General features: G+C 46.6%; 1 protein-coding gene across 3 annotated transcripts; it reads left to right on the forward strand.

Moving 5' to 3' along the window:
• Positions 1–6,191: 6,191 nt before the first annotated feature.
• Positions 6,192–17,348, forward strand: Ppp1r3b (protein phosphatase 1 regulatory subunit 3B). 3 transcript variants are annotated; one of them, XM_050146718.1, is made up of 2 exons: positions 6,192–6,328; positions 13,458–17,348. In XM_050146718.1, the coding sequence occupies exon 2, from the start codon at positions 13,486–13,488 to the stop codon at positions 14,341–14,343; it is 858 nt and encodes a 285-aa protein (XP_050002675.1). In that variant the 5' UTR covers positions 6,192–6,328; positions 13,458–13,485; the 3' UTR covers positions 14,344–17,348. The 3 variants fall into 3 exon arrangements, with proteins under 3 accessions (XP_050002675.1, XP_050002674.1, XP_050002673.1); XM_050146717.1 differs by having other exon boundaries at positions 6,328–6,464; XM_050146716.1 differs by lacking the exon at positions 6,192–6,328 and adding an exon at positions 7,100–7,262.
• The last annotated feature ends 511 nt before the right edge of the window (positions 17,349–17,859 follow it).

Below are 17,859 nucleotides of genomic sequence, written 5' to 3' on the forward strand. Positions count from 1 at the left end.
CTTCCTGTCTCATAGTCCCGCTTATACTTCCTGCCCAGCTACTGGCCAATCAGCATTTATTTAAAACATAATTGACAGAATATAGACAATTGTCCTGCACCAAGATCCAAGCAGGAAAAATGTAGCCTTTAAGTCAGAATTCTCTAGGGGCTGTCACCTGATCATGAAGACAGTCAGAAGTCAACCTCTGACTCTTATGCCACAGAACAAAGGGGCAATAGATCACAAAGCCTTTTGGGAAATAGAGAAGACACACTTAGGGATCACTGTACATTAGTACTTATTTCTTTCCCCTCATCCCTCAAGTGAGTCTTTACTTCCCTAAACTGAGTACATCTTACTGTGTATTGCTAAGAGCAAGGTCCAGGAAAACTCACATCAGCTGAAGCACAGTCACTTAAACACAGTAGGAAGTGCTTGCCCACACCCCAGTCATTTGAATACAGATGGCATGCATGAGAAACACATACACACCACCACCACCCACATGACAACAGCCAAACAAGCCTGCCGCAATCCTAAAAGCATCTTAATAGACAATTCTCACAAAAACTCATGCACGTGCCACGAAGTTCTGATTGGAAGTTCTTTATACACTGTCTTGTATGTACATTGAGTAACATGTTCGGATATAATTTATGATCACACCAGTCATGAGCTTGATGAATGAGCAGAGAGTATGAATACATACTGGGCTCTGCCCAGCGCTTTGTAAACTTGGCAAAGTGCAAGTCCCTACTTTAGTCCCCATCCTCTCCACCTTCTCTCTAGCCAGCCACCACTTACTCCCATTTCAGCCAATAATACGGGCTGTAAAGTCTCCATTCATAGCGCAAGCTGGCTGTGGACTCCGAGCATCCAGGCTGAGGCAAAGGATGAGGTGTGTGGCTATTTTCAGTCCGGCACAGAGTACAGAATTCATTCGTAAAAAAATCCCATACGACCTTTTTGCAAAATGACTGCAATTTGCCCAAAGTCTACAAACCAAGACCTTATTACAATCATTTAACTTACTTTCCTCCCAAGGGCGGAATGAAGAAAAAAATCAATACTAACATCGCTAAAAAAAAAAAAAAAATAAATAAAAAATGGCAGTATGAAGCAGGTCAGAAGAATGTCTTGTCTCTGGAAATCAGGCTGTATAAAATCGACAGGAATATGGGCAAAGACTTAAATATGAAGATTCTTGTCGAATATGAAAACACTTTATCAAATGTAATATTTACAACAGAGAAAACATAAAGAAGAAAAATAAACTTGTTTTCTCACAAGAAGGGTCTAGGAATACAGCTCAGTGAGGGAACACTTGCCTGGCATACACAAAGCCATGTTCTATCCTCAACACTACAAAAATTTAAATAGAATAAGCTGGCATAGGAAGCAAGGAGTTAAGGTGTGGTCTCTGTGTAAGAAAGAATACCATAGAGGCATTAAGAAACATTTGTCAGAGCCAGTATGGCGGCACATCCCTTTAATCCCAGCACTTGAGAGGCAGAGGAAAGTGGATCTCTGAGTTCGAGGTCAGCCTGGTTTACAAAGTGAGTTCCAAGTCCTTCAGAACTACATTGTGAGACCCTGCCTCAGAGAGAGAGAGAGAGAGAAACATTTGTCAGAAAAATTTCAATTGTAATACAGTCAAAATGAGAGTCATGAATGAATACTATGAAAGTATATCTTTGTAGGAATTATGTTTGTAATATTACTGAATGATGACAATTCTGTTTTTGGTTGACATTTCTCTGTACTTTCCGCAGTGTTTACAATAACCTTGTGCTAGGTTTACAATCACAAAAATAATAAATAATACAAACTAAAGAAATCATCTACTTTTACAAAGCAGTGGCCCATGGTGTGAGTCAAGTCCATTTTTATCTATGTTTATTGGTTTATTTTACCTGGGCTCAAACCCAGGCCATCATGTACACAGGACAACTTGCTACCTTTAAGCTGGTTTGAGCCCATTCCCGAAGCTTTCTAAAGAGTGGACTCCCGACCAGCTTTCCCCAGGAACTCAAAAGCCCTCAACAGCGAGGGAAATGGTCAGACTGTCCTGGGACCTTTGATCTGTCTGTTACTCAAGGTCTGAACAAGTCATCGGCTTGTAGGTTGCTCTGTTTGTCCTCATCCTTCTGTCCCTCTAAAGCACGCCCTTGCCAGTCCATGTCAGTGGAATGTGAGTGAGGAAAGGGCCCCCAGATAACACAGGACACCCAGAACACACCTGCAGCTCTGACAGGTGCAAGCAACACCACTGACGAGCTATAAATCAATTTGGGGGCTGGGAAACAGCTCTTCTCACTTTCCATTCTGACCAAACAGAATGACATTCCCTTTATTCTGATTTAGATTCATTTCTTCAATAACCTTCATTTGGAGAGGAATAATATTAGAATATTTTTAAAGGTTTCTCTTCCAGCTCTTAGATGGGATTATTTAAAAAAAAAAAGTTGAAAAGCATCCAAGTGATAAAGCACTAACATTATCTCTTCAAAATTTCTGAATGAGCAGAAAGTCAATTCTAACACATGAATAAAAAAATGAATAAAAAAATTTACATGGAAACCAGAAAATGACTTGTTCTTAAAATTTTTGATTTTACTTCTCTATTCTTAGAAAATGTCATACTTAGACAAAACATATTTTGATCGTATCTATCTCCATTCCCCAAAACTTTTTTTCAGATATCCTAGTCCCCCTTCCAGTTTCATAACCTCCATTTTTTTCTAATAACCCACTGAGTCCAATAAGCGCTGCCCACAGGTCAGTTAAAGCCGTCTGCTGGGGGCGGGGCCTCACCCTTGAGGTCAACTACGGATGCCGTGAGATCATGAGTGCAAGAGCTCCTTCCTATCAAGAGGACACAATTTCACCCAGGTGTGGTGATGTACACCTTAAATCCTAGCACTCAGGAGACGAGGCAGTCAGATATCAGTTTGAGCTTGGCCTGGTCTACGGGGTGAGTTTCAGAACAGCCAGAGTTACACAGAGAAAACCTGCCTTTAAAATCGAAGGAGGAGGAGGAGGAAGAGAACGGAGTGGGAGGAGGAAGAAGAGGAAACTATTTTACAGCCATCTTCCCTGACTTTCGACTCTTACATCTTTCTGTGTCCTCTTCTGGCATTGCCCTGTTCCCCGATGGAGGTGGTGATATAGATGTCCTGTTTGGGCTGAGAATTCCAGAGACCTTTTCTGTGCATTTTGACTAGTTGTAAGTCTCTGCACCAAACACCCTTCACTGGAATAAGAAGCATCTCCAATGAGAGGTAAGAGCTACAGGACCTAATTTTAACTGGCAGAAAGGCAATTCTACAACAGATTCTAGGATTCTTTATCTTTGCCAAGTCCTGCCTTGCGTTCTTCAATCATAATTTAATCTGCTAAGTGGCCAATGCTCAGGAAAAAGTCATCTTCCAACTTGCTATTCTTCATCACCCTTGTTGACACGCATATCCCGAGGAGACCTCTTGTCTCTCATGTTAGGGAATGGCTGTTCCCTCTGGTCATGGCACCACCATCTCTAGCTCCATCCTGCAAAGAGAGACTGCCCTGCCAATCCACAGAATAACCATGGCCCTAAGTCACAGCATGACCATACAGAGATAGCCAGGTCTTCGCTAATGATAATGGGACTGTTGATACTTCCTAGTAGAAAGAGGCTGGGAGTTGAGGAGAGTCTAACCATTACTCTCTCATGATGCCTTTCCCTCCTCCCAGCTGCTATGTCCTTTGGTTTATTTTTCTGGGAGGGGGTGGCTTTTAATAAGTGAAATTCAGGCCAATTCAATGCCAGATTTTATAAGAAGGAACTCGGTGTGCCTTGAGTAAGGGGTTGAAATTTTTCATGTTCCTGCCTAAGGGCCAGGCCCGCTCTCAGGCTCTGGGCAGCTGTCTGCCCAAAGGTCCTCTAGGTACTGCCTCCCAGTGAGCTCTAGTCTAGCTGTAGAAAAGGACTGCTCTTTTCCAACCCACAGACGCCACACTCTTACCTACCAAGCCTGTGGTGCCCCACAACTAAGTTTAGCCCGCGTTCCTGATTTTTAAATAGTCATCTGAACCACAGGGGAAATTATTACCCACGGTTTCCTAGATCTGTGCAGGAAAGATGCTTCCCAACCTGGGTGCTATAAAATGATATTTGCTTGTCCCAGCTCCTTCCCAGCTAGGGTCCGATCACCCTTTGCTGGCATGCATTTTGCAATACTTCTGGGCTTTCCTCACTCCCTCAGCATGCTCGCTACATTTGGAATCGTAGCCAGCACTTGGCTTAACTCACCTTTGACTTCCAGTTAATGAAAAGGGATTTAGAGTTGGCAATAGCAGATTCATAGGTGGTCTTGTATCACATTTGCCCATCAGAAAAGAAGGGAGTGGGCCCCGAGACTTGGGCTGGGGAGGCTCCCCATTACAGCTTTAGTCTTGTATCAGATTATTGTAACCCATGAGTGTTTTAGTCTTGGATACCTACTTATATTGAAAGATGTTCCTATTTCCCTAAGTGTAGAGCCCCCCCAACCATATTAAACTATGAGTTTCCACACATCTAAATGCACCCAATATGAGTTACTGGACATAATGACCTTGTATCCCGTCGTTCTCTTGGTTAGAATACTTTTAAAAACTTGTGGAATCTGGGAGTGGCGGCACGTGCCTTTAATTCCAGAACTCAAGAGGCAGAGGCAGGCAGGTCTCTGAGTGTAAGGTCTCAAACCCAGGATAAATGCCAACCTAAGGTACCTATTTAACATATCAAAACTGACCTGGTCACCAGGTTCTCCCAGCATCGCTCAGTCCCTACCTGTTAAGGGTATAGCTGGCATACCCCGCCCCCTACCCTAAACTTCTCCAGCCCAGGGACTAGGCTCCCCTTTCCTATATAATCCAGACTTTTTGTTTACCAGCCCCTTTCGGTCTACCCTTTGCCCTCCTGGTCCATCTCTTGGTCAGTGGCTCCTCTCCCCTTCTCTCTTCTCTTTCTCCTCAGGTTCACATTCACTCTGGCCTCTCCCAGATGTCTTTGCCTCTGGCAATGCTCTCCCTCCAAACCTAGGGATGGTTGTGTGTCTGTTCATCCCTGTCCACGCCCCGTTCCCCTTCTCCTTTCACTGAGTTCAAGGCCAGCCTGGTCAACTGAGTGAGTTCTAGGACAGCCAAGGCTACACTAGAGAACAAAAAAACAAAACAAAAGTTGGTAATGGTGCCACAAGCCTATAATCCCAGAAGGACCATGAGTTTATTGGCTACCCTTGACTACAGAGTTAAGTTGAAGACCAGTCTGAGCTACATAAATAAAAGCTGTTTCAAAACAGAAAGGGGGGATGCCTTAAAAAATGGTAGGATTTGTTTGTTTTAATGTGTTGATTTAGTACTTTTTAAAGTTGGCAACCCTGTATCAATTAGCAACTTCCCAAATGATACTAGTCATTAAAGGTAGAGAACCATGAGGAGCCTCCCTCAAGCAGCAACTCAGGTCTGTAGATTTCTCAGGGGAGGAGTCATCCGTCCCTAAAGTCACCTCCTGAAGTGTCCTTTAAGTCACAGAGCCCCAAGGGCATCAGAAACTATACAGAGGCTATGAATCGGCAGACAGTTGCTAAAGCAAATCCAAACCAGGCATTCTTCTAAATAAGCCCACCTTACAATTCCTCAACCACGTCTGCAGAACTGTGAGTTTGCAAGCCATGTTCTGCCCAATACCACAGCTACTGGAAAACTTAGGCTGGAGCGATGGCTGCAAAGCAAGATTCAGAGAGTGCTTAGGGACGCTATTGCAAAAGATGCCAATAAAATCGGATATGGGTTGTGGAGGGAATGTAGAACTCTGGCCGCCCCGCGCTCTGAGAAGGTCACAGTCCTCTGTGAATCCTGGGGCTATTGTCCTTCTAAGGCGAAGGCGGGGCCAATGGAAGGACAACAGTGCCTTCTACACCTGAGACACGACCGGTTAGAACTTTGGTAGCAAGGGGAAACTTTACACGCAGCCCACGCTCCTCAGTCAGTTTCTACAGCTGGACGTTCCAGTGTAGGAAATCGCTTCCTCCCCTTGGCTTGGGTCCCCGGGCTCCTGATGAAACTGTGACCCGCCGTCCCCTTCCCAGATCCTGGAATCCAGCCCTGTCACTCACCGCACGGCTGCAGATCACGTGGCGGAGTGTCCCAAGTGTGGCTATTGGTCCGTCCTGGGAGTGCTCATTGGCTGCGTCCGGTATTCATGGTTGAGGAGGGGGAAGGGCTAGGATGGCACCCTTCGTAGGGAAAGGTGGCTAGAAAGTTAAAAGTGTGCCTCCGCCTGTGGGAGCCGGAGTCCAGAGTGCTGCAAACCAGGGAGCAGGTGAGCGGGCTGCTGTCGCACGGACCAAGCCTAGTCCCTGCCCCACTTTTGCCGTCGTGGTCGCTGTCACTGTCACCCGGGGCAGATGGTGGGGTGGGCTGGAGGGCCTGCCCTCGGTTCTCAAGAGCTGTAGTCGGTACGTACCTCCCCAAGCCTCGAGCTCAAGGTGCAGGGCCAGGAAATCTGCGGTGAGGGGCGCGCAGGGGAACCCCCTCCCCTCTGTTCCCTGCCATTTGTCGTCCCACTTACAGTGACACGCAGGTGGTAGGACACCCTAACTGAGCTCGGGTAGCTTGTGGCTTCCACATGGTGAAACATCTCGGACACCCGAGCTGGGATGGAGTCTAGAGGGGTTCCCCGAGATCCCCGCACGGGATTAGCCCCGCGGAACGTGGCCAGGGAAATTGTCCTCAACAAAAAAATGTGGCAAGTCCCAACATGGCACATTCCCAACCTGAGATTTGATACTTCTGGAGAATAATTCCAGGTTTTTGCGGCGGAATCTGGAGTCCAAATACAAGTCGGCGGGGCCTCAGTTTCCCGTTACGAGATAGGTATGAGAAAACTGTGTCCAAGCCCTGACTCCAAGTTAAGTGCTTGTCCCTACTTTGGTTCAGGTCAACCTTTGCTGCACACGAACAAGGTAGTCTTGGGTCTTTTAGGGCGACAGAGTAGGGGTGAGCTCTACCCGGGAACGCGCGGGGGTGCTCGCGAGGCGTTGCTCCAGCCTGGGCCGTCCCGTCTCCAGGTCCCGCCCTGGGGTGATAACTTGGGCTCCTCCTCCTTGGTCGTCTCCGGGAACTAAGCCCAGGCCCTACCTCCGGGACACTCCGAGGCTCACGTAGTTCAGGGGCAACAGTCACCCCTGCCACTTCTCTCCGGCTCTCCCATGAGGCCAGCGAGCAGGGGCCCGGGCTACGGCGCCGCGGGAGAGGTAGGTGCAGACCCAGGCGGCGCGGGGAGATTTGGGGGCGGGGTGCAGGCACATCACCGTCGGAGAGTGACTGGTGGGAGAGTGACTCGCTGACCTGCACCCAGGAACCTGTTCGCAGACACCTTTTTAAACTCGGAGAAAAGACTGTGAACCGAACCGTAGTTTCAGAACAGTGGATGGCAGGCCCAGAGCGAAACAGAGAAGAAAAAACTTAAAAAAAAAAAAAAAAAAAGACGACGTGAGTGGGCCCTGTCGCTGCGCGAGGGTCCAGGAGAAAAAAGGGTTTTTTCAGCCTAGGCAGGAAAGGAAATGGTTCATTCAGCAAAGACGTCCAGGAGCCAGGGAGAAAGTGGAAACAGCTGAAGGACCACAGAAGTAGATGGGGGGCCATTTAGGGGAAAGTTAGTGGAAAGAGAACCATCAGAGCCCTGTTAGCTACCCAGGAGGTCAGAGCTGGGAGGGATCTCAGAGGAGAAACCTCAAGGCCAGGGAGATTGTTTGTTAAAGCTCGGTTGGACAGGGGCTTTCTTAGGCCCGCGCCCCACGGGTGCCTTTGGACGTTATTAGGTGGTGAGGACTGTCTCAAATTATCTGAACCCTCCTTATTCAGTTCTAGTCACAAACATCTCCAAGGATTGCGACGTACACATTAAGGCTGTAATAATTAGGGTCTTTGCACAAAAGGGAGGCAATGTCAACTTTTAAATGTAAAATTACCAGCTAAACATTTGCAGAGAGAACAGAGGATCACTGGAGGGGGGAGGAGTAGACGGTGGTGTCCACGTACAACCTGGCTGTGGATTTTTATGTAATGTAGCGTTGCTGGTGGGTTATTGTTAGTCTGGTTTTCATGTCGGAGAGGAAGGGGTGCTGAAAGAAAGGCACAACCCAAAATGCAGTGGCTCAAATGCCTGCAACTAGGAAGGTCATGGGGTTATTTTCTGTTCAGGCTCGTCAAAGATAATAAAAAGAACTATCGCTGCCCTTCTAAGTCTGCCCAGTATCTTGAGAGACCCCATTATTTCCCGAGAACAGGGAAGGTATTTCTACAAGGGTCCCAAACATGGCCCCAGTCCCTCGTCAGCGGTCAACCTCTGAGGCGTCCACGTTAAAGTGTTTCACTGTCCTTGGGAAACAGCTCCTACTCCCAAGATCCTGTCCTGCAACTACTATCCCAGATCCTATGTCACACTCTACCGGCTCAAATGAACATCCATGTTCTCTGTTTCTGCTTCTTTCCTCAGTAGAGGAAAAGACTGGAGTAGTGTGTGTGGGGGAAGGTGAAGGGCGGATTGGGGGGGGGGGGATAGATGGCTGAGATTGTGTGGGTGTGGATGTGTTTCCTGAAGCACCTGTCCAGCTGCCTGCCTTCGGGGACTTACCTACTGCCCGACTGTCTCAGCGGCTGGGAGTACGTCTAAGTGTCCATTATCCCTGACACAGTCTGCCGTGACATCCTGGGCAGAACGTCAGGAAAGCTAAATTCAAACAAGCACTTTGGTATACCGATTCTTGGATGAGAGTCAGGTTAATAAAAGCTGGAATGTTCTGTGAGGACGACCGTCACATCATACCCTTGATAGGGGCCACAAGGGTAAATGTCCTTAAGTTGTAGTGATGGCGACACCCAGAAAAAAAAAAATGAAGGGTTTCTGAGCCAGGCCTGCTTATGCAATTTCACAGGGCAGGAGTCCCAGTGGTAACTCCTGGCCCATTATAACCTCACGTTCGCCTTTCATGGAAGAGTTTTGCGAAGAAAGCATATTTTATACTTGAAAATACTACTTGGATAGTCTTCTTAGCCTTGGCTCTGGTTAGAAATGTCTCTCCACCCTCAGTTCTTCCTGCTCTTACAGTCTGGTACTGAAGGGAGTCCCATGGCACATTTACATCCTGGGGGCCAACACTACAACCTCACCAACAGCGTCAGCTCCACTCTTGAACCCGCGCGGGACTCGAACCCAGGGAGTCCTTCCGGGGTCGCCAGGGAGGGGAGTCTTCAGAGCTCTCTGTGCTTTAGTGTCCGCCTCCGCAGTAGCAGGACCATTTCGCGCCATTTTCCAACAGGGTGCTCCAAAGGCTTTCAGGAAAGCGTGGCTGAGGCTGCTCCTAGAGTTTGCAGGAACTGAAGAGGGGGACACTTGGCCTTGTGCTGCTGACTCAGACCAGGAGGAAGTGCCTGGCAGAGAAGGAACTCCGACTCCCCCACCCGACCCACTCCCAGCTTCTCAAGGGTGGGCTGTGGGGAGGCACTGGAATGTGGAGCCGTGCTGTTATGTGCCTGGTGTTCAGTTTTCATGCATATTTAAACGGTAGGAAAAAATACCTACACTAAAGTTGAACCAGGAGGACTGTCTCTAACAAATTTTCGTAGTGGGCCAGGGAGAAATTATACCCAATTTGTTAAGTAGTGAGTCTTTTAAAATAAAGTTAGTCAGCTCTCTGATCATTTGTAAAGACAGTTTAGTCACAATTTCGCTTTCCAGGAACAACAGTCTTGTGCAGGGGACGTGAGAACAGACCCAGCAAATTCACTCTGAAACTTTTCCCTGGAGGACTTCCTTCACAAGATGGGAAGTAGTGAGGCCTTGGTTTGTGGGTGCAAGAAGCCCTTAGCCGTGGCCACTTGGGAAAGTGCCCAGATTCAGAGGCAAAACAGGGTAACCAGGCTTCTTGTACCACAAAACCAATGTAACTATTTAAAAAAAAGTACAGAGGGAACCTGATATGTCTTTGTTCTTTCTCTCTCTCCCTCTCCCTTTCTCCCTCTCTCCCTTTCACCCCCCCCCCCCCTTTCTTTCTCTCTCTGTAGCCCTGGATGTCCTGGAACTAGCTCTGTAGACCAGGCTGGCTCCAAACTCAGCAATCTGCCTGCCTCTGCCTTTCAAGTGCTGGAAACAAAAGCATAGGCCAGCACAGACTTTTTTTCTCAGTACATTGGGTTAGCCAGCTTCAGAAGTTGAAAGGAAGAATATTTATTGAGTCAAATGCACCGTCCTCCAGCACTTGCCCTAAAGATGAGCAGCTTGTCAAAAGATGCCATTTTTCAGGCAGCCATGGTAGCCTATGCACAAGGCCCCTCCCTGCCATCACACCTTTACCCGCCTGATCCCTTCACTTTAGCCAGAACAAGGCAGATGTTTGGAACCTGCTGTCTCAGAGTTGAGGTTTCAGCCCAGGTTTCCTTACTCGCTTCTTTAGCTCAGACCATTGTTATAAACCTGCCATTATAAGAACGGTAAAAGGGTGTGTGGCTCTAGTGAGGTGTCAGGGTAGTTTTGAATGGCTTCTTAAAGCGCTCTCTCTCTCTCTCTCTCTCTCTCTCTCTCTCTCTCTCTCTCTCTCTTTTTTTCTTCTGATTATAGACACAGTATTGTTTGAGATGATATAAGGAAACACAAAGCAGGAAACAACTTTAAGAAAATATGTCACATACCTAGTCTGACATTTTTAACCATAAAATGGTCCATGCTATCTACAGGCGGTGCGTAACAGGGTTCCTTCCCAGGCAGCCCTGGGGGTCTGCATTTTCTACACTCCCTGCAACCACAACCCTGCTCGTCATCTGTCTTTCCATGTTATATGCCCAAGGACCTCATTTACATCGCTGCTCTTCTACTTTGGGGTCATTATGAAGGAAAATAAAGGTTCCTTGAACAACAACATTGTAATCCTGCAACTGTCTGATACCCGAGATGGCTCTAAGTCCCTAATGGGCTGGTGGCAAATGTATCATGGATCTATCGACCAGGAGACAATTGGCTTCCTGGAAGAAGCAGGTCTCCTCCAGATGGGATGGTCTCCAATAGCTTAGAATAAATGGTGCACAATTTAAATAATTACTTATGGAATTTTTATTTTAATATTTTTGAAACACAATGGACTGCAAAGAGCTGAAACCTTGGGAAACAACCAATGGGTATATACTCTATCTCTATATACATAATATTTTCTCTCTTATCTATTTGTGTACAGTTTTGTCTCCTTTTCACATTAATAATACATGATAACATTTTAGCTAGACGCAGTGGCCCATGCCTTTAATCCCAGCACTAGGGAGGTAGAGGCAGATGGCTCTCCAAGTTCAAGGCCAACCTGGTCTACAGAGTGCATTCCAGGACAGGTTTCAAAGCTATACAGACAAACCCTGTCTTGACCACCTCCCACCCCCAAAAAAAGTCTTTTCTAGTTCTTTCCTAATCCAAAAGGTAAAACAAACATTTCCAATATAAAATGTCTGTATTTTTTAATTTAGCTAATTAATTATAGATGAAATTTAACTATTTAGCCTGGCCATCATTGAACCTGCAGTCCCCCTCAGTCAGCCTTCTTAGTAGCTGAGGTTACAAGCTTACACCACCACATTCAACTTCCTTTTGACTTTCTTAAATTACTTTTACGGCTGGATACTTTGCATGGCTGTGACCCACTTTTACATTTCTCTCAAAGTTTTAACTAAGCTAATATTTAATGTGATTGCATTTGATATATATATATATAGAGAGAGAGAGAGAGAGAGAGAGAGATTCTTTGCATATCTCTGGCTATCCTGGAACTCTGTAGCCTAGGCTGTCCTCAAACTCAGAGATCTACCTGCCTCTGTCTCCCAAGTCTGGAACTCAAAGGCATGTGCCACCACCACACCACCACTGTCCAGCTGGTTCTAATTCTTATGGCAACTGTTGTCACCTGTCTGCAAAGCAAATACCAACTTGTATGTCCAAGTATAAAGAAATAAACTACTCAGTCTTTTTTCTAAAGAAAGATAACTAGAGCATAAAAACCTCCCCATAAGTTCAGTGAAAATCTGTGTCCATCCTCATCATTGAATCCCAGTGTATAACAGCATAATACCTGATGCATGGTAAACAACAAGTCAATATTTGTCTTAAAAATATGATGCTTTTGTATTATTAAGCCAGCATTTGCTATTAAAGCCATAAGGAACTCATACTTTATACCTGTTAAACTGGTTATCTTTCAAAAAGATGAAAGTTGAAGAAATGCAAATTAATACAACTACTACAAAAATACTGTGGTGTTTTCTCAAAAAATTAAAAATTAAATGACTGTGTGACCCAGCGATTCTGCTACAGGGTGGTTATTCAAAGGATAGGAAATCAGTGCATTGAGGTGGCATCCATAGTTCAATATTCATGTAACACCACACACCGCCAAGATATGAAATCTAGCCAAGTGTCTCTCAGTGGGTGAACGGACAAAGAACACGCCGTATGTATGCACAGTGGAGTGCTGTCCCTAGAGACAAAATTGAAATGGTGTCATTGTAGAACCATGGAGATTGAGCCTAGAGGGCACTGTGTTAAGTGCAATAAGCCAATCACAGAAAGGCAAATGCATATAGTCAAGTAGACTCTAAAAAGGCAAGACATTGAATATGTAATAGAAGGGTGGCTACAAAAGTCAATGAGAATGTAGATTTGAAAACTGCTTAGAGTAGATTTTAAATATACTCCTCACCTCCGAAATTCGAGGAAATGTGTGTTAAGTATGTCAGCCGTTCCACAAGGTGTGCATACGGTTTCTGTTGCATTTATTTATTTAGTGTGTGCCTGTTGCATGTGTAAAAGTCAAAGGACAATCGTGGGGATGGTTCCCTCCATCCTCTGTGGATCCCAGGGATTGAAGTGACGCTGTGAGGCCTGGTGGCAAACACCTCTGCTTGCTGGGTCATTTCTTCAACTTTGAAATGAAACAATTTGTGTTTGTCAAATAATAAATAGACTTCAGTGTTTACCAAACACAATCATCAGATCAGCTCCTTGTGGGGCATATACTCCACATAACTGGCGGGGGGGGGGGGGATTCTTTCAGTCAAATAAGTGAGTAATTCTGCAAACAATAGAAAACCATAATTCTTAATGCCCTTTTTATTTCCTTCTATGGTATATTAGCATACAGGAGAGCCCAGGATATCCCAGCAGAAAAACTCATGAATTAGCCTTGAAACTATGGAGTTCCGCGCTCTTCTCTTTGTTGGTTTTAATCTTAGCTTCTCTTTCTAGCTGCCTGCTCCCCCTCCCCACCTTCCCTGAAACCTGTGTCCTGTGAGACCACAGGGGAGTGCGTGCTGCTCCAGGAGAAAGACAGCATTGTTTGTCAGTCTCCGCCAGAATGACGGTTTAAACACCTCTCTGACCTCTCTACTGTTCTCTCTCATCTCCCTTTGGCCAGATTTCTAGCCCGCTCGTCTAGTCCCGTGATGGCTGTGGACATAGAATACAGCTACAGCAGCATGGCCCCTTCTCTGCGCCGGGAACGCTTTACCTTCAAGATCTCCCCAAAGCTGAGCAAGCCCCTGAGACCCTGTATTCAGCTGGGCAGCAAGGATGAGGGCAGCGGCGGCATAGTGGCCCCCACGGTGCAGGAGAAGAAGGTGAAGAAGCGGGTGTCCTTTGCTGACAATCAGGGGCTGGCCCTGACAATGGTCAAAGTGTTCTCGGAATTTGATGACCCGCTAGATATTCCATTTAACATCACCGAGCTCCTCGACAACATCGTGAGTCTGACGACAGCGGAGAGCGAGAGCTTTGTCTTGGATTTCCCGCAGCCTTCCGCAGACTACTTAGACTTCAGAAATCGGCTTCAGACCAACCATGTCTGCCTGGAGAACTGTGTGCTGAAGGAGAAAGCCATTGCGGGCACGGTGAAGGTCCAGAACCTGGCATTCGAGAAGGTTGTGAAGATCAGAATGACATTTGACACCTGGAAAAGCTTCACAGACTTCCCTTGTCAGTATGTGAAGGACACTTACGCTGGTTCAGACAGGGACACGTTCTCCTTTGACATCAGCTTACCTGAGAAAATTCAGTCTTACGAGAGGATGGAGTTTGCTGTGTGCTATGAGTGTAATGGCCAGGCCTACTGGGACAGCAACAAAGGCAAAAACTACAGGATCATCCGGGCTGAACTCCGATCCCCTCAGGGAGTGATTGAGCCATACAATGGACCAGATTTTGGAATATCCTTTGACCAGTTCGGAAGCCCCCGGTGTTCCTATGGCCTGTTTCCAGAGTGGCCTAGCTACCTGGGCTATGAAAAGTTGGGACCCTACTACTAGTGAGTGCCCTGGACAGTCTGACTCTGATCCAGATGGGGTAGAGACCGCAAGACAAGAGTGAAGCTGAACTGCCACTGGGCAGGGTCTTTGAAAAGACAGGATCCTGTTCACCTCTTTTGTAAACCAGCAATTCTGGCACGCTTCTGTCACGGCTGGTTCCTTGCTCAGAGGAGAGCAGGTGTGCTGGTCCTCTGTGGCATCCAGGTTGGCCACAAAGGAAGGCACAGGATGGTGCCAGGGTGGTCTGGAGAGGAGCCAAGCAGGCAAGCGTGGAGGTAGCTGGCCTCTCCTCTACCATTGGATGTGCGAAGTCAGTCTCCCAGAAGCCACCAGTCTCCAGCCTTCTCCAGCCTGACCATTGACCTCGGGGGGCCCTGCCCACCCTTACGTTTCTTCACGTTGCCTTCATTCCACACATCCTCAGAGTGGCCTTTATCTTGGCTCTGTGACACACTAGCCTGATAGCCCGCAACTGCAGAAGAGGGACGGAGGCTGCCCCGTTCTGTGCAAGCTCCTACTCCACGGTTCTTTTCTTCTCCTCCACAGCCCAGCCAGTGATCCAGACAAGATAATCAAAGCAAATAAGTAGCTTGTGGCTGGGATAGGCATTTCCTCTCCCCTCTTCCTGACCCTCCTTTATATTCCAATAGGGGGGGCACACACCAGTTACTAGAAAGTCACTGATCTCCTTTTGGAGTCAGCTTTGTGACCAGGTGGGACAGTCGAAAGTTCTAGCTTTTCCCCTTGGCTTTTGGGGGCGCTTTCTAAGCACTCAGTTTCACCCCCAAATTACCGGAAGGCTCAATGACTAGCTCTTTGCCAGGCTGGTGCGTGAGCTGCTTTGGTCACGGGAGAATCATAGCTCTCCTCTCCTGGAGTGTCCACTTCAATGCTGCATCTGAGACTTTCAAACAGCATGTTTGGGATATCCTCGAAGCCTGCAGAAAATGCTTCGATTTGTCTGCAGTATACAGTTACATTCGGAATGCTTCACAAGCCCCCAAGGACCTTGATTGGGAGCTTTTACTTATGGTGTGTATTGTAAAGGGGAGGGGAGAAAAACCTCACTGAGTTTTTCTATGCTATTTTAAACATTTGTCAACTCTGAGGTATCAGAGATGAATTTTTTTTCTGAACCATATTGGACGGCAGTGTATTATCAAGTGGTATTTCGAGACTCCTGGAACTGTTACCATCGGATGGACCCCCACAACCTGTGATTTTTCTCTTGGGCAAATTAAAATTACAGGGAAGTTGGAAAACTATTTTTACATGCATATTTGTAGAACTCTAGGGGCGTTGTTTTGTTTTGGAAAATTGGTAAAATGTCTGTTTAATTTTTTTCTTGCTGAAGCAAAGTTTCCCTGAGGCTACAGGGAAAGAGGGGCAGGGTATCATGGATTCAGGGGTGCGCGGGGAGGCGCTGAACATGACCCTGGGCCCTCTGGCTTCGGAAGTTAGCATCAGGCAGGTAGCAAATGTTTTTGATCTTAGCATGTGTGATTTCTTTTTTATCTTTTTTTTTTTTTCACTTTTGAAGTTTAAAGTGTTTTAACTTTTTAAGCGCTGTTTTGTCTGGTTTTCTATCCCTATATCTGGTACTGGTCTGTACTATGTGCTTTGTGGCTCTCCCAGATGGGTAGCGCTCTGGGGTTGCATGCTGATGTCTGTGGGGAAATCACATTCGTGAGTCAGGTTGAAGTCAGGTGGGGTTGTGCGTTGTGTAAGCATGCCATATCTCTGCTAGATGGATGTACTTTAAATGTTCCAGTTATGGTGATTGGAGCTGCTAGGTTTAAATTGGATGCAAGCAAAACTGAGCTCTTATGGGTCATACGGTTCATCTTGGGCTAAGTTTTCTTTTCCTGGTGCAGTAAGGCAGCCAGCTGCACGGTTACTCACAGAGTAGCAGACTAGAGATCATTTTCAGAAGAAAAGGGCCCCCACTAACTACAGCATGAAGTCTGTCCAGTGGTGTGGAATGGTTTTCAGACATTCCATGTCATAACATGAGATATGGTAATTCCACATTATTTATCCCCTCTGAAGCAGAAATAAACCCACGCCCCCTTTTACCAAGATTTGTCCCAGCTTTCTTGCTAGGGGCCCTGATTGAAAGCCCCTAGCCAGCACACCTGGGATAGGCACCCCAGCGCTCAGCCCAGAGGACGTGTCTTCACCTGCTTGCCAAGACTCTTCTTCACTTCCCTCCTCACTGCTGTCACTCACTGAGACTCTGAAGACTCTCTGTACAACCCTCCTCCTTCTGACCCAGTCTGTCCCGTGACTGAGATAGCCCCGGGAGCTGCCTTGAGAGACTACACTTTACTCCTAGCTCACCATTGTAGACAAACCTACACGCCTCAGAGGGTGACAGGCCCCTTGCTTGAAGATCCCTTGGCAAACCTGGCCTGGAGATCTGCCTTCGTGCAACCCTTGGTTACGGCGATGAATGGACTCTGACCCCAGCGTCCATCCCAGACACTATAATCCAGGAAGGGAAGGGCAACCCTATTTCTGTTTCATATTTATTTCCCCAAATCCTCTGGGATGCTTTTGCAGAATGGCTATAGTAAATAACCTGGGCTACGAAATTTCATCTGGTAAACAAGTTTTCTGTGTTTCTTACAAGAAGCATTTGAGTGCTGTGTGAACTCTTTTATAGGAAAGCTAGTAAGAAATAGTGGAAGTCTGTAGCTCGCAAGAAACGGAAGCAACTTGAATCAATGGTTGGAGTTGTTTTATCCCTGAGATGGAAGCTGCATGCTGGCTGTTTGTTCCAGGAAGGTCTTCACGTACCTGGAGCTAAGTTGTTCCAGAAATCATGGGATCTTCCCTAGAGCGGCATCTTCCCTAGGAGACAGTCTGGCAACGGTCCTGAAGTGGAGGACAGTAGTTCCTCCTGCTGCAGGCTGTAAGGTACCCCCAGCTCAACCCACAAAGCTGTGAGTGTTTCCACGGTTTTGCTGCTCATTCCCAGAGACACCCCCCCCCCCCCCCGGCCACAAGGACTTCTAGACTATCCATGACATGATATGACACTTTTGCTTAAATGTGAATATTCAGCAGATGGCTTGTCCTCCTCACCCTATGCCTAAGAGTGCCTTGTCCAAAACCTTCTGCATGGTTTTAAGAAATATTTTTGTACACGATGGTAGTGGGGAAATGCACTTTATACAATCACAAGAATGGCTGTTTTGTGTGTGTGGTGGAAGAGAATGGATTGTTTGTATCTGTCTCAAAAACAAAAATGTAATAAATACTGAAAAAAAAAAAAAACCCTGAAACTATCCTTCTATTTTTAGCGTCTGAGGAAGGGGAGCCGTATTTTCAGTTAGTGGGGTTTTTTGTTTTGTTTTCTGTACACATCTTGCTTTTTTTTTTTTTTTTTTTTTAAGGTTTAGGTTGTATTCAGTGGATTTGGGAAAGCAAAAAGGCTTGCAGAGGGGAAGAGGCTCATTGCTTCCGGCTGTCTGGTAGTGAAGGCAGGTGAGATAGCCTTCGCCACCCACAGAC

The sequence above is a fragment of the Alexandromys fortis genome, unplaced genomic scaffold (assembly GCF_014885135.2).
Source record: "Alexandromys fortis isolate MF-2015 unplaced genomic scaffold, M_Fortis_MF-2015_v1.1 scaffold_55, whole genome shotgun sequence".
Lineage (NCBI taxonomy): Eukaryota > Metazoa > Chordata > Mammalia > Rodentia > Cricetidae > Alexandromys > Alexandromys fortis.

What these genes read in the sequence shown, in the direction of transcription:
- Ppp1r3b (XM_050146718.1), top strand. Translation starts at nt 13,486, where the DNA reads ATGGCTGTGGACATAGAATACAGCTACAGCAGCATGGCCCCTTCTCTG.